At 40.1% G+C, this 15,276-nt stretch overlaps 2 protein-coding genes across 2 annotated transcripts in view; both read left to right on the forward strand.

Moving 5' to 3' along the window:
- The first annotated feature begins 83 nt into the window (after positions 1-83).
- Positions 84-3,414, forward strand: hspa1b (heat shock protein family A (Hsp70) member 1B). The gene is made up of 2 exons (XM_028019789.1): positions 84-246; positions 1,358-3,414. Exon 2 carries the CDS (start codon positions 1,377-1,379, stop codon positions 3,291-3,293), a length of 1,917 nt encoding a protein of 638 aa, XP_027875590.1. The 5' UTR covers positions 84-246; positions 1,358-1,376; the 3' UTR covers positions 3,294-3,414.
- Positions 3,415-3,521: 107 nt separating this feature from the next.
- The window catches only part of kcnc4 (potassium voltage-gated channel, Shaw-related subfamily, member 4), a 44,593-nt gene continuing 32,838 nt past the window's right edge, over positions 3,522-15,276 (forward strand). The window contains exon 1 of the mRNA XM_028019800.1: positions 3,522-5,551. Within this exon, the coding sequence (XP_027875601.1) occupies positions 4,934-5,551 (618 nt within the window). The 5' untranslated portion in view covers positions 3,522-4,933. The remainder of the gene's footprint in view (positions 5,552-15,276) is intronic.

Below are 15,276 nucleotides of genomic sequence, written 5' to 3' on the forward strand. Positions count from 1 at the left end.
CTCCAGAATATTCACACTCTCTCTCGCGCTCCAAGCCAGCTGCATTAGTTTCTAATATTATCAGTTTCCTCACTGGGCCTGAAGGAGGAGGAGGGGTTACTGGGAGCCTTCTGGAAACCAGGGTGTTACTATATATGCAATGGGCCTGACTCAATCCAGGCATTATTTCAGAAGAAACACCTGACAGCAGAAGCTGACGAGAACGAAGCTCTAACCTTTTCCTCAACAAGGAGATCACCACTGACTGTAAGTAGCTGGAATTCTACCATTTAAATAGTCAAACATGTAATTGAAAACGCTTGGAGAATGAAAAGGAAAGGAGTGATTATTTCAGTCGGTTTATCTTTTTTTTATTAAAATGCTTTAAAATATCTGTTGACAGAAAATTGTGTGAAGGTTCATCTTAATTTCTTTGAGTTGGTTCAAATGAGACATGCTGAGTCTTACTCTTTAAGCCTGTAACAATAAGTCATTGGAAGTGTAAGTCAAATATTTTGATGTGAAGACACACAATTTGCTCCATAAAATCTATTACAAATGTGCTAAAGGTAACACAATTTGAACTGTGGTATCAGACTTAGAGGATGAAACTCTTTTTGCTTTATGAGGAGGAAGAAATCTAAAAAGGATATCAGTAAAAAACGGAAAACAGTCCAATAAAAGACACTAACATTAACCAGTTAATACATCACTGCAGAAATGCTGTTTCACTGTCGTCAAACAGGCACAGCTATTGAATTTAGCTGAAATAAATTAAACGTCTGAGATAAGTGGCAAAAAGAGGTCAAGTACAAAGACTATTATGAAAATGTGCTACAATTAGGTGCTATTACTCAAGGCAATTAGAAAAGGTACATACTGTACATGTAAAGAAACTGAGATCCTACGTTGAAATAAAAAAGTTTAAGGCATTTTACTTCGCCTACAATATGGTCTTCTGAAAAGGTGGAGGCCTATAAATTGTAGTCAGAACAAAATTACAGATGGGGCATTAAGGTCCCATTTCAAGACCTCTTCTGGGCAACACTAGCCCTACTCCATTCAGTTCAATGTTTTAGTCGTCGCTTGATGATCCAAGCATGTTCCTAGCTATATTGAAATGTGAGGTGTATTAGTCACATGTGTCAAAGTGTTGAATGACTGTAAAACAGCCTGGGGAGATGATTCAAAGCTGCACTGTAGGTGTTAAAAAGATAAAACTACAGGCCAACTTTTCTGAAACTGATATCTAAATGAATGCTGAGCACAAAGGTTTTTTTAATCAGCATTAGTGATCCTAACAGTTTTCTTTCACTTTGAAGGCTTTCATCAGAGATTACCCTTAAAATAAAATTATTTTAATTCTGATTCTATCTAGGTTCATCTCAACCAGCAAGATGTCATCAGCTAAGGGAATATCCATTGGCATCGATCTGGGCACCACCTACTCTTGTGTCGGGGTCTTCCAGCATGGAAAAGTGGAAATTATCGCCAATGATCAAGGCAACAGGACAACTCCCAGCTACGTGGCCTTTACCGACACAGAGAGGCTCATTGGGGATGCTGCCAAGAACCAAGTTGCCATGAACCCCACCAACACGATCTTTGATGCCAAACGGCTCATTGGAAGAAGGTTTGATGACCTGGTGGTCCAGTCTGACATGAAACTCTGGCCCTTCAAGGTGATCAACGACAACGGAAAGCCCAAAGTCCAGGTGGAATATAAAGGAGAAATTAAGACATTCTGTCCTGAAGAGATTTCCTCGATGGTCCTGGTTAAAATGAGAGAAATAGCGGAGGCCTTTCTGGGACAGAGGGTGTCGAATGCGGTCATCACAGTGCCAGCTTACTTTAATGATTCCCAAAGGCAAGCCACAAAGGATGCTGGAGTGATCTCCGGACTAAATGTTCTCCGCATCATAAATGAGCCGACAGCTGCAGCCATTGCCTACGGCCTTGATAAAGGCAAAAGAGGAGAGCGCAATGTCCTCATCTTTGATCTTGGTGGAGGCACTTTTGACGTGTCCATCCTGACCATTGAGGATGGAATATTTGAGGTGAAATCCACAGCTGGGGACACACACCTCGGCGGAGAGGATTTTGACAACCGAATGGTCAGCCACTTTGTGGAGGAGTTTAAAAGAAAGCACAAGAAGGACATCAGCCAGAACAAGAGAGCAGTGAGGAGACTGCGCACAGCTTGTGAGAGAGCAAAGAGGACCTTGTCCTCCAGCACTCAGGCAAGCATTGAGATTGACTCACTCTTTGAGGGCATTGACTTTTACACCTCAATCACAAGGGCACGCTTCGAGGAGCTCAACTCAGACCTCTTTAGGGGAACACTGGAGCCAGTTGAGAAGGCCCTACAAGATGCTAAGCTGGATAAATCCAAGATCCACGAAGTTGTCCTAGTTGGTGGCTCTACAAGAATCCCCAAAATCCAAAAGCTCCTGCAGGACTTCTTCAATGGTAGAGAACTAAACAAGAGCATCAACCCTGATGAAGCGGTGGCCTATGGTGCAGCAGTCCAGGCTGCTATCCTCATGGGTGACACCTCAGAAAATGTCCAAGATTTACTGCTCCTGGATGTGGCACCCTTGTCCCTGGGCATTGAGACAGCCGGTGGCGTTATGACCCCTCTTATCAAGCGAAACACCACCATCCCCACAAAGCAGACTCAGATCTTCTCCACATACTCAGATAACCAGCCAGGAGTCCTGATTCAGGTCTATGAAGGTGAGAGAGCCATGACAAAGGACAACAATCTCCTGGGGAAGTTTGAGCTCTCGGGTCTTCCTCCTGCTCCCAGAGGCGTGCCACAGATCGAAGTTACCTTTGATATCGACGCCAACGGCATCCTAAACGTGTCTGCCGTCGACAAAAGCACGGGCAAAGAAAACAAAATCACAATCACCAACGACAAGGGACGACTCAGCAAAGATGAGATCGAGAAGATGGTGCAGGATGCAGACAAGTACAAGGCGGAGGATGACCAGCAGAGAGAAAAGATCGCGGCAAAGAATTCCCTGGAGTCCTACGCTTACCACATGAAGAGCAGCGTCGAAGATGACGCCTTGAAAGGAAAAATCAGTGAGGAGGAGAAAAAGCTGGTTATTGACAAATGCAACCAGACAATTTCCTGGCTGGAGAACAACCAGATGGCAGAGAAGAAGGAGTATGAACATCAGCAGAATGAGCTGGAGAGGGTGTGCAAACCGGTCGTGGCGAAGTTGTATCAAGGTGCAGCGGCAGGAAGCTCCAGCAGTCAGGCTGGAGGAACCTCTCAGGGTCCCACTGTCGAGGAGGTCGACTAAAACTAACTGCAGCATTTGACTGCTGGATAAAGATTTCTGACTTATGTTTGGTTTCTGAAAAAAAAGAGAAAGTTTTTCATTGTTTTTACACATATTTAAAATAAACATGTTCAAAAAATAACATTTGCCTCTTATTAACCATTCAGTGTTGATTAAGTACTTTAACATTTAAGGTGATAAGAATAAATACACACGAGATTCAAATAAAATCCAAATATAAAAGGCTAAATAAAAACAGATTTTCTAGGTTAATATATGAATAGAATGACAGAGTAGATGAAAGTCGTCCATCAAATGCAGTGATTGTCATCACTAATTTAAATATCAACAAAGCGCTAATTTATTTGAATACGTAAGATAAAAGGATCAACTTGTACATTATAGATATACTGTACAAGAGTGATATATTTAGATTGTTCATTTCTATAGCTCACAACTAATGATAACAAAATTCTGTTTCCTTGGACAAACAAACAAACAAAAAAAGAAACTTTTAGATAAAACGAAAAGGATTTTTAACATTATGTTATGGCCATACAATCGTGAAGAAATTTAGATTTTGATTTCTACCTTGCAAAATTAATTTCTTATTTCATTTATTGAGACCCTCTCTGTATTTGAAGTTCATTTAATATGTTGTCCACTAGAGGGAAACCTCGAGCTGTCCGTTGTCTGATCGCACAAGAAGCCAACAACTACCTGTTGGATCACACCGTGAGCTGTAATTTACTTATTAAATAAACAAAATCATGAAGGGGGTGAGAAAAGAAATAACAACTAAACATTTAACGATGAATTAATCTGTTCAATAAGATGACATAATTAGATTGTGTCTGTGTGTAAGAATTGAAATAATTTTCACCAGATTAAACAAAACAAAACAAAAAATGTCTAGCGTGAAATAACAGATAATTGTATTTAATGAATGTTCAATGCACCTCAACCTGGAGGGAAAATAAATAGGGTTAATTAAGCAGGGTTGTTGCTCTCCTTTCTCTTTGCCGCACAAACACTTGATGAGCCTGCCGCGCTAATTAGAGGGAGCCGGGGATTCAATAAATGATGCGTCAGCCCTCTGCAGGCAAAGAGTTAACTCGGTCAGCCTGTTGTTCTGCGCTCCGTCCAACCGGGCTGTGTCGCTAAGGGAAAAGAGGCTGCGCTTCAGGAGGTGTAACACATCCCCAGCTGCAAAGCGAGCTCACATCTGGCGCGCCAGAAGAGCCCGGTTTTTAGCGCAACCTGTCTCTGAGTAGTTCCTCTGAGCTGGATCAGCGTCCCCGTGTGTATGAGTGGAGAGAGGTGGAAAGTTGACACGGATTAGAGCTGGAGGTCGGATTTGGTCTAAAACGGAGAGATTCGTTTTGGATAGGGCGCGCTTGGTTTGCGTAAAAAGCCAACTGCGTGTAAATAAACCAAAGGAATCACCTGCAGAGTACGGAACAAATCAGCTGAAAACATCTGAACCGTGGTGAGGTCTCCCACAGGTGGATTCCTTCACTTTTATCCGCTCGTTTCTGTTTTCTGGCAGCAGAAAGTCATGGGTCACTGACTCTGACGTGAGGACGCACCTTCCTTCTCTCAGCCTTCTGATCAGACCAGCGGCCAGCAGCGGGAAGCAGCGGGGAGCAACAAGCTTCTAAATGATCAGCTCTGTGTGCGTTTCGACCTACCGAGGGCGCAAGTCAGGAAACAAACCTCCGTCTAAATCATGTCTGAAGGAGGAGATGGCCAGTGGGGAGGACTCGGAAAAAATCATCATCAACGTTGGCGGCACCCGGCATGAGACCTACAAGAGCACCCTGCGGACGCTGCCGGGGACGCGCCTGGCCTGGCTGGCCGAACCGGACTCCCAGGGCTGCTGCTCCGAATCGGACGCCGAGCTCCCGAGCGTTTCCGAGTTCTTCTTTGACCGACACCCGGGCATCTTTGCCTATGTGCTCAACTACTACCGGACCGGGAAGCTGCACTGTCCGGCGGACGTGTGCGGCCCGCTGTTCGAGGAGGAGCTGGCCTTCTGGGGGATAGATGACACCGACGTGGAACCGTGCTGCTGGATGACCTACCGGCAGCACCGGGACGCGGAAGAGGCTCTGGAGATATTCGAGCCGCCCGACCCGGAGGACACAGACGACGACAGAGACACGCCGAGACGGTTCGGCATTGAGGACCGCAGCGACAGGTCCAGGGGGTGCTGGGAAGTTTGGCGACCCAAACTGTGGGCCTTGTTTGACGACCCGTACACCTCCAAAGCAGCCAGGGTGAGTTCAGCTGGTGGGTTCTCTTTAGATCCACTTTGTTTCCAGATTGAGACCAGAGCATCTTGTGCTTTCCTTTTGAAGATGTTTTTTTTTCCTTGTTCTGTATCAACAGGTGTCCCCTAAAGTTTCAGCCAGTCAGTCAGTTCAGGCAGCAGAACTACTGTGCATTTATGGATTTAAAAACATGCACACATTAATGATAAAAAGTGATAAATTAAAGTAACCCGTCAGTGAAGTCCATGACACGTGGTTTAATTTATTAAATCTGAACAAATAAAAAGAGATGCAACAATCAATGACCGGAATCAACATATGCTTTTGCTTTATCCACTATGGCAGGAGAAATACTGAAAAAGCAGATCTGTTATGGAGTTAAATTTGTTTCACAATTATTCAAAAAAAAAAACAAAAAAACATGTCAAACAAAAAATAGAGTTGTAATCAGAATTTTTGGATTTTCAAAAAAAAAAAAAAAATGTTTCAAACAAACTAAAAATATATATATCTCAATCAAATTGTACAAATTATTTTATTTTAAACAAAAAAAATTTGCTTTAAAAACTTTTTAAAAAAAATTGAAATCACAAATTTTCGTTTGAAACTTTTATTTTTGCATATCAGAAGTTTTTGGTTGAGTAAGTTTTTTTTTATGCTCCCTTTTCTTGGTTGAACTCAACGTTTTTTGGTTGCGAATCTCACATGAACATCCTGGGCGGGGCCTAAAGACGAGCGATGTAAGACGTGTCTAGATTCAAGATAAAGTGTGACATATAAAAGTTTCCTGTAGATTAAAGGTCTTCAGGAAAGTTGCCTTTGAAAATTTGTACAAGCTCTGAATGCATGTCAGAGAACACACACATATACTCAGTTTTATCACTCATAAGCCAATAATGATCGATTGAGTAAACACTTAACATTCAATGTTGATCAAAGATAAAGAACATTTATAATTACACAATTGTGATAAAAATATCTTTAGCTTATATATGTACAGTATGTCGCAGAAGAGATTAATAACATTTGATTAGCTGCTATCTGACTGCTTTCATTGTGTGTGGAAACAGTCATTGTTTCAAGTTTTAGTTGAACATTTTCACAGTTTGTTACGTAATAATCACAGCCCTTGTTATATTTTATTTGGGTTTTATGTGATACATAAAAGCAAAGTAGCACATAACTATTAAGTGGAAGCATGCTGATACATGGTTTCCAAATTTCCTTGCGAATTAAAATCTTAAAAGTGTGGTGTGTATCTCCATTCAGCCATTTAAGCCTGAATGCAGGTCAGGCTTAGATGGCTGATATTTTTTACTGCAAGTCTTTTGTTTTTGTCTGTACCAGCTTGGAATACCTAGAGAATAAAATCTGGGCCTATTCAAGTTCTGATCGGATTGTTTTTTTTATTACCGTTTGTCTTTGTAATACCTGAATATGCTTAAGTACAATAAAAGTAATTTATTGTACATTAGTTCCAGAGTTCCAGCAATGAAATGGTTTGTTTACAGGTATGACGTGTGCAATATGTGTGTAATATAAAGCTGACTCTGCTTAGCTCTTGATATCTGTGGTCTGATTGTTATGTAAGCTGAAGTGGATTTCTGATTGATACATCTAAAACTATCGGGTCACTTGTCTTGCCTTTACACACAAATAAACCTTAATGACAACCCATTTTCAATACAAAGTCCTAAATATTGTGGTGGTCCAACCATTGCAGCCATAGCAGCCGCAACTCACGTCAGCAGGTTATTTACAAGGTTTAGGTGTTTATAGGAATTTCTGAACATGCTTCCAGAGTTGTATTTGTGAGGTCAGACACTGATGTTGGGCAAAAAGACTTGGCTCACATTTACTTCTCCAATTTATCCCATCAGTATTTTATCATTTGTAAGTATAGTAAACTTTTTTCACAACAAACTTCATTAGTGCACTGTCATCTTGGAACATCAAGGACCCAGCCCAAAAGGTATTTAAATGCTGAGGCATTAAAGGTTTGTTCTACTGTAACCAGAGAAAACTACCCCACACCATAATCCTCTCTGCTTCAAACTTTACTCTTGACACAAAGCAGTCAGACCAAGTGCTGTTTTTCTGGCAGTGGCCAAACCCAGACTTCTCTGGAATCCCAGACAAAGCACGATTCATCATCCCAGAGAGCACGACTCCACTGCTCTAGAGTCCAGTGGCACCATGCTTTATACCACTTCATCTGACTCTTTGCAGCTTTCTGACAACTGAAACGACTGGTTTAGACATTTTCAACTGAAATTTTACAGTACACTTATTGCTCAGGTGGAACCCGTCATGGTTAGCTCTCTGGAATTCACCAAGCTGCAAAAAGCAAACCCTTTAGTTCACAAAACATTTGTAGAAGCAGTTTACATTCCTCTGATCTGGATTTGATGCACCTCTATCCATAGAAGCGATTGAAAGAGGTGATTAATGATTTGGAGAGGTGAGCAAACTCTTTAGGCAATGCATGCATGTCCAGCAGCAGTTTTACAGATCTCACGCGGCAGAGCTGTAAGCAAACAGTCAAAGAGATGCTGAGCAGATAGCCAGCTAACAAAGAGCGGGCTCACATCATTGTCTGTGATAATGCATGAAATTTCAAAGGAGAAAAGAAGGATGATGCAAACATTGGCTTCTTTCTCAGCAATGCTTCTTTCACAGTGCAGTGCGGAAAATAATTGTCTCTTCGTGCGCCTCGAACTCCTGCAGAGCTGCTGAGGTGTCTGTTGTGCAAAGCACTGATTTCATTAAGTTTGCTCTACTTTGGATGTGCAAGACTGTGCTATTAAATGTGTGGGAATCAGATTAAGTCTAGTTTGCTTCATCTGAAAGACAAAATAGATATATGACCAAAATGTAGACAAATAAATAGAAACAAACTTAAATATACCCAAATAAAACAGCAGAGATGATCACTCAGTGTTGTCCACTTTACAAAGTGGTGGAAACCAGACGTATCTGGTAGTAAACAAACATCCCTCTGTGAAAAATAAATACAACTGACATATCAAGGCAATTACGTACACTCTTCTCAGGCTTAAATAAAACAGATAGTGCTTTGTGACAGATCGAACATGAACTCGTTGAGCTTAGCTTGCTTTCGTTCTTTGTACCCCTGAAGATACAGCACTCCAGCTGTAGGCAACTGAAATGCTGCTATATGCCTAATGGCTCAATAACAAAAGCTGCAGAGTGTTCATTGAAGTAACCATGAAAGCAAGTATCAAGTGTCATCAGCAGGAGTTGTCAGGCCAGAAAAGAAAATGTGCTTAGCTGAGAAAGGTTCATTGTTTCTGTAACATCTGTTTGTGAGCTTAGCTAAGTGGTCTTAGCTAAGAAACTCTCAGTTTTACACAAGTATAAGGTAATGTGCAGTCCACAACTGTTAAATAAACAGTTTATTTAATGGTTCAGTCAGGGGATATCTGAAGCACCTGTGTTGCTTCACAAGACCTCTGCTGTACCTGCCAGTTCATCACATCTGTCGGTGCGTTTGCAGATGAATCCATTTGGGAAGTTCTGCCAAAAAACCCCAAAACAAAACAAAACAACAAAAAAACTACTGTGTAGATTTGAATCCGTAGTGCAAGCAGTTTCATATTGACCCAGTCATAACACTCTGTCCACTTCCTCTCTGGGTAGAACATGTATGTACTCTGCGTGTGCATTATGAGAGCGTGCTCTCCGAGAGGATGAAGGGACTCACATTACTTTTATGGCCTTTTTATTTCAGAGAGCTTCTGAGCTAAGTTCAAGTAATGTGATTTCTAAAAGCTCATCTGTGCGTCTTTAAAGCCACATCCTCTGAAAGACCAGGTTTTAGGTGCGCGTCTGCTAAGGTCAGCTGAATTTTCTGTTATGACCACTTTATTCATGTCAGTTAGAAGTTCTGCATTTGAAACCAGCTGCATTTAAATGGCTGACCAGTTTAAATCTGGAAGCATATTTGCAGAGTCTTGAACTTGGTCCACATTATTTCACATTGCGATCACAAACTCCAGCGTGTTTTGGGGGATTTCATGTGACCAGTCAACACAAAGTAGAAATTCAACAGAGAGCATCTTCGAGTCTTACCAAATACCTTCAGTTAGATTTTGTTTTGGAGTTTGACTGGACCATTCTCCCACATGAATATGCGCTGATCTAAACGAGTCCTCTTTTTCTCCAGCTGTTATTCAGTTTTTGGTTAGCTCCATTTTGGAGTTCGGTCATATTGTTACATTTTAGTTGCATTTTACAAGAGGAATTTCTCCTACATGTTTTTTTTTTGTGTCCCTGTAGTGGCAAACAGAAAATAGGACTTCTTTTTTGTATTCTGTACAACTAATAATTGTCCGAGAAACAGATTCCCTCATCTGTGCTGATATATCCTGATTTAATCATGCATTCAGCCTTCTAATCACTTCCATATTTTAAATCTTACTTTATAAATATTTTTTGTTGGTCGTAAAGATCTTTGTTGAGAGCAACATATGTTGATCTACAACAGCATTTCCACATCTACTAATAGCTGGTGGCACGTAAATGCATAAAATGTGCATCACCTCTTTCCATTCCTCTAATTATGACCCACAGTTCTCTAGCACTTTCCAAATAACAGTCAAGGTCACTAGAAATAAATCATACAGGATAAACTTCTGTGTCAACAGCAGAGAAAATGTCTATAATGTCAAAAGTCAAGTAAAGTTATTTTTTCTATTAAACATTCTAAATGCTTTACACCATAAAAACATAACATAGTAGCCAATTATGAAACTAGCAATAAATATTACATTTTGTCAAATGCCAGCATCTAAACTAGAGCATTTCTATGATCCAGTGATCGTGTGAAAGGAATAGTTTGCCTTTTTTATGAAGTCAGATTGTGTGGGAAAATCTGCGTTTATGTAATTCAAATGATCACATAAATTAATATGTAAGACACAAGAGTACTGGATGCTGATTACTAAACAGCCTGCAAGACATATCACTGCAAGTTCAGCCCTGTTTTATAGGATAAGATGCTAATTCTCTGGAAGTCAGAGAGTTGTTTTCAGGAAAAGGGTTTTTGGACAGTCGGCCTGAAGGATCGTTACACATGTTGTCTTTGGACCAGTGCTCAGTCTCTGGGAAGTCATAAAAGGAAAAACAGGAATCTTTCCAACCCCGGATTGCTTCCCAGAAAGTAAGAGTGAAAGATACTCCAAAGGTTTAAAAGCAACATAAAGTGCTGTTCTGGAGATTTAAAAAATGGTTTGATCCATCCATGCTTAAATTAAAGCGTAATTCTGTGTATGAATCCATTAGTGGTTTCTCAGACCGTCGAAAGGTCTGTGCTGTTCTGGAGATTTAAAAAATGGTTTGATCCATCCATGCTTAAATTAAAGCGTAATTCTGTGTATGAATCCATTAGTGGTTTCTCAGACCGTCGAAAGGTCTGTGCTTTGTAGAGCATAATAACTATAAATAGAAATCAACATCTCTGGTGGATCTGGACTCGGTTTCTTTGTGTTTCCTCACTCTGTGAACTATTAGACAAAGGCTAGACAGCTTTTAACTGACTCTTGTATTCTCCTTCTATCGGGAACCAATCTAAAAACCTAGTGTGGGATTGTCTGACTGATTTTCAGCTCTTAAACTGTACGTATGGAGGTGGCTTTGCTAGAGTGTCCAATTTTTATTTTCTTCAGTAAATGTCCAGGAATTGGACCGACTGGCAGCTTTACAGCTCCTATGTTATTTCAGAAAGACGGGAGGAAGGAAATGAGAGAGGCAGATAGACTTAGTTATCTGCCTGTGAAGCTGGCAGATAACTTGGTCTGATCACAGGCTGGATCGGTTAAATGCGTAAAAGCAGGAGTCAAGAAACCGCAGCGGCAGAGAGAAGTGCACATGCATTCCTGGGCATTAATGTCATATTCATTTTCAGCCTATGAATATGTTTTTTTTTAATTGTTCTTTTCCCTGGACATGGAATTAAAATGCAATAAACATACAAATAAGCAACTTTAATGACTTTCAAAAACAGGGGTGCACAAATACAAACCCTCCTAATTAAACATGCAGGCTCAAATATGCGCACTATAAACCTGAATTAGTAATCATTACGAAAGCTGCACACAGTATGGGATGGTCTAGATTTGGCAAAATCAAAAACCAAACAAATCAAACTCTAACATAGAGCTTGATTTTTTTGCTCCTGAAGTCGCGTCTCATTGCTAAAGAACTCAAGGTTTCAGTACTAATAAGTTACTAATAAGATACTTATGTTTATCAGCAATCATAACTCACGTTTATTTGAATTTTTAAATGTAAATTGTAATTCATTTATTTTTTTTAGAGACCCACCTGGTATAAAGTCAATTTTTCGGTACTGGAATTAATTAGTTTAATCAAAGCATGTCTTGATTATGTGTTCATGAACTCCATCTTCAGTCCAGAGCATACTAGTTTTTTTGTTGCTTTTGCCACCACTAGTTGATATGCATGTAAGACATAACATAAACAGCACTATTCAGAGATGCAATGAATTTATAGCAGTTGTACGAATTATCAAATCGTTTGTTGATTTGCAGCAATCCACGTTAATAGCAGACATAGATCTAGCCGCATGTGTTAGACTTAGACTTAGACTGACTTTATTGTCATTTTGCATGCACAGGGTGTATACAGAACGAAATTTCGTTGCATACGGCTCAGGACAGTGTTTTGAGGTTCCAATGTTGTGAGGTTACTCCAGAATAAAATAAAATACAGTATAAAATATGAATATAAAATATAAAGTGCAAGACTGACAGTAAAATGGAAGTTATTTAGCTCTGTACATGTGCAAGGTATGAAGTGGAGACCAGATTTTAAGTGCAGTCCAGTTAAGAGTTCAGCAGTCTGATGGCAAGTGGGAAAAAGCTGTTTCAGAACCTGGTGGACCTGCACCGGATGCTGCGGAACCTCTTTCCAGAGGGCAGCAGGGAGAACAGTCCATGGTGGGGGTGTGAGGGGTCACTGACGATGTTTCAGCCTCGGGACACGCAGCGCTGGGATGAAATGTCCTGAATGGAGGGAAGGGGGGCCCCGATGATCCTCTCTGCTGTCCGCACCACTCTCCTCACGTTCTTCCAGTCGGAGGCGCTGCAGCCTCCACACCACACAGAGAGGCAGCTGGTCAGAATGCTCTCTATGGTGCTTCTGTAGAACGTCTTGAGGATGTGGAATATATATTGTGAGGGTGCACGCAGCGGTACGAGCCGCATTAACGGTAGTAGGAAGCGGCAATTATTTTGAGGTGTAGAACAATAGGTGCCTGCCATAGTAATGCATATTGAGAGCAGTGACTGACTTGCTCTCCCTATGCATTGCTATGGCAGGCCCCAACAAGAAGAGTATAAAATTCAATTTATGCTGACATCCATGCTGCTTTTACAAAATACACAGCTTTGTCAAGACAATATACAACTTTTGCACAGGAATGGAAAAGAAAAACAATCCTCAGTGGGCTCTGCATGAGTCAAATGTGGGGGTTAAAAAAAAAATCAAAACAGAATTGAACGAACTAACACAGTTGAACTACCAAACAAAATTCACAGGTAAGAATTTGTAAATGAGAGTTGTGTCAGTTCAGAGCCATTTGCACAGCAAATACTCATTTTGAGTAGTTTACAATTCACATTTGTTTAGTAATGTTCCCACCTTTTAAAAAAACAATGAAAAGATTAGTAATAATAGGTTTGCTTATTATGTAAAAGAATATTTAGGTTTACAGTGTACACACCCACTATTATTTGGTTAAAAATCATTTGAAGGGTTGCAGAGAAACTACACAACATGGTAGCATCTCCTCGCCTGCAAGTTGGACCAGTACATTGCACAAAGCAGGTAGGTAAAGTTTTCTCCTGCCCCATAGGCTACCAAATGATCAATGTTTTAGTTACATACCAAGTAGATTAGTGTAATTTGTTGACTTTAGCTAACCTCCCTTTCACATTAACAGCTGCTTCAGTATTCTGTATCTAATCCTTTAAAATGCACTGGAAAGCATGCCCTTGTTTACTTCATTGGCTATGGCGTTTTAAAATTGACTTTATAGTTACATTGTTTACCCATAAAACCTTTAATGGTCAAGCTTTTTATGTTTGTCAAATTGCCAGCAACGCAATGCGGAACTCTCCAGATGTCTGATTGTCTGGTTATCGTTTTCTCTTACTGAGAGCGTCTCAATTCACATCGGAGAGGCTCCTGCATTTGTTTTTAACTAATATTATGGATCATTTTTGATAATTCTACTACTTTTGTGATTACTATTTGTTCTTTTACTGTGATTTGTGCAGTTTTATTTCGCAGCTAAATTTTGTGCAGCCTTTGTCAATTAAGGCTGGTCCTTGTTTTGATTTTGAAATTGTTGCTTGTGACTTGGGAACTGAGTTTATCCCTAACAAATGAATAAATACCATCTTAAAAAAATAAATAAGTCAGTGTTGTTTAAGAAGTTTACCTACAGAGTTAGAGACCCAAAGCATTCAACCATCTACATGTTCAGAACGACTCAATCCAAGTGGCTTTGTTTCCTTACATCTAAAACTTTTTACCAATTGCTACAATAAACTGAATGTATTGAATCTGCGCCTTGTGATGGCATTTGTTGTGAAATGGCTCTATATAAATAAACTAAACTAAATTAAGTTTTTCCCAGTATTGTTGTTTGTTAACCCTTTTCCTTTGGAATGATAGGATTTGATTTTCCATGACCTCAAAGCATCAAAGTGTTTTTAAAGACATTCTCCTAGCTGCTTTTTTACGTTACCTCTTGACTGCCGCTATTACCTCCCCGGTGGTCGAGAGAAATATATAAAATGTCCCTTTTCACTGAAGCAGTAAAGTTTTTAAATGAAAGTCAATAACAGCACTCCAGCTGGCCTAAAGCGCCAGTTTTACTGTTTATATTTTTATTCTCTATATTGCCACAACGGCTGTTGCTGCAGATTTTGTGGATACAATTTGTCTGATTTTGTTGTGTGTGATTCCTCTTTGCTTGAGCTAAACTTTAATTTCCCTACGGGGACAAACGAAAGATTGAAAAGTGAATTTATATGTCACTTTTAGCAAACAATTTATAGTACTGAATAATTATGCTCTGCAAAGAGAGCAAAATTCATGCCTCTGTCAACGAATGTCCTGGTTCTGAATCAGCAAAGCAGCTCTGGCCATGTTTGACTGAGATGTTAATTTTCCGAAATGTTGTATTAGCTTTATGCCAGATGTAGCAGGATGAAAACATTACAAAAAGTCACATTTTTCCCCCCAGAGTTTACAGAATAGTTCCCCTAAAGTTTCTCTTAGTTTGAGCAGGTGTGATATGAGGATTTGTGTTCTTTTAGTTTGCAGTTGTTTTTAGGACTAACCTTATCAATGGGGGACATTGTTTGCCCAGTTTCTTTGTTATTGTTGAATTATCATGAACATTGGTGTTAACTCAGGCCTGTTGTGTTTTAGATGTTTTTATTCTGGGTTCTTCTGTAACTGTGTTTTTTGTAATGACCTTGTTTCACATCTGTTCTTGGGTTCCTTAGGTTGGGGCAGGAAGTGTTTCTCTGCGAGATCCTTCAGCCTACTTCGTGTTTTCAGTCAAGTTCTACGCAAATAATTTCTTGATTTTTACAGATAAAGCTCGTATCAGTCTTAGTTGTGGCTCTTGAAGTAGAACCCCCAAAAATATTCTGATTCACAAAAATGTATGCTTC

Source organism: Xiphophorus couchianus, chromosome 1, assembly GCF_001444195.1.
Source record: "Xiphophorus couchianus chromosome 1, X_couchianus-1.0, whole genome shotgun sequence".
Taxonomy (NCBI): domain Eukaryota; kingdom Metazoa; phylum Chordata; class Actinopteri; order Cyprinodontiformes; family Poeciliidae; genus Xiphophorus; species Xiphophorus couchianus.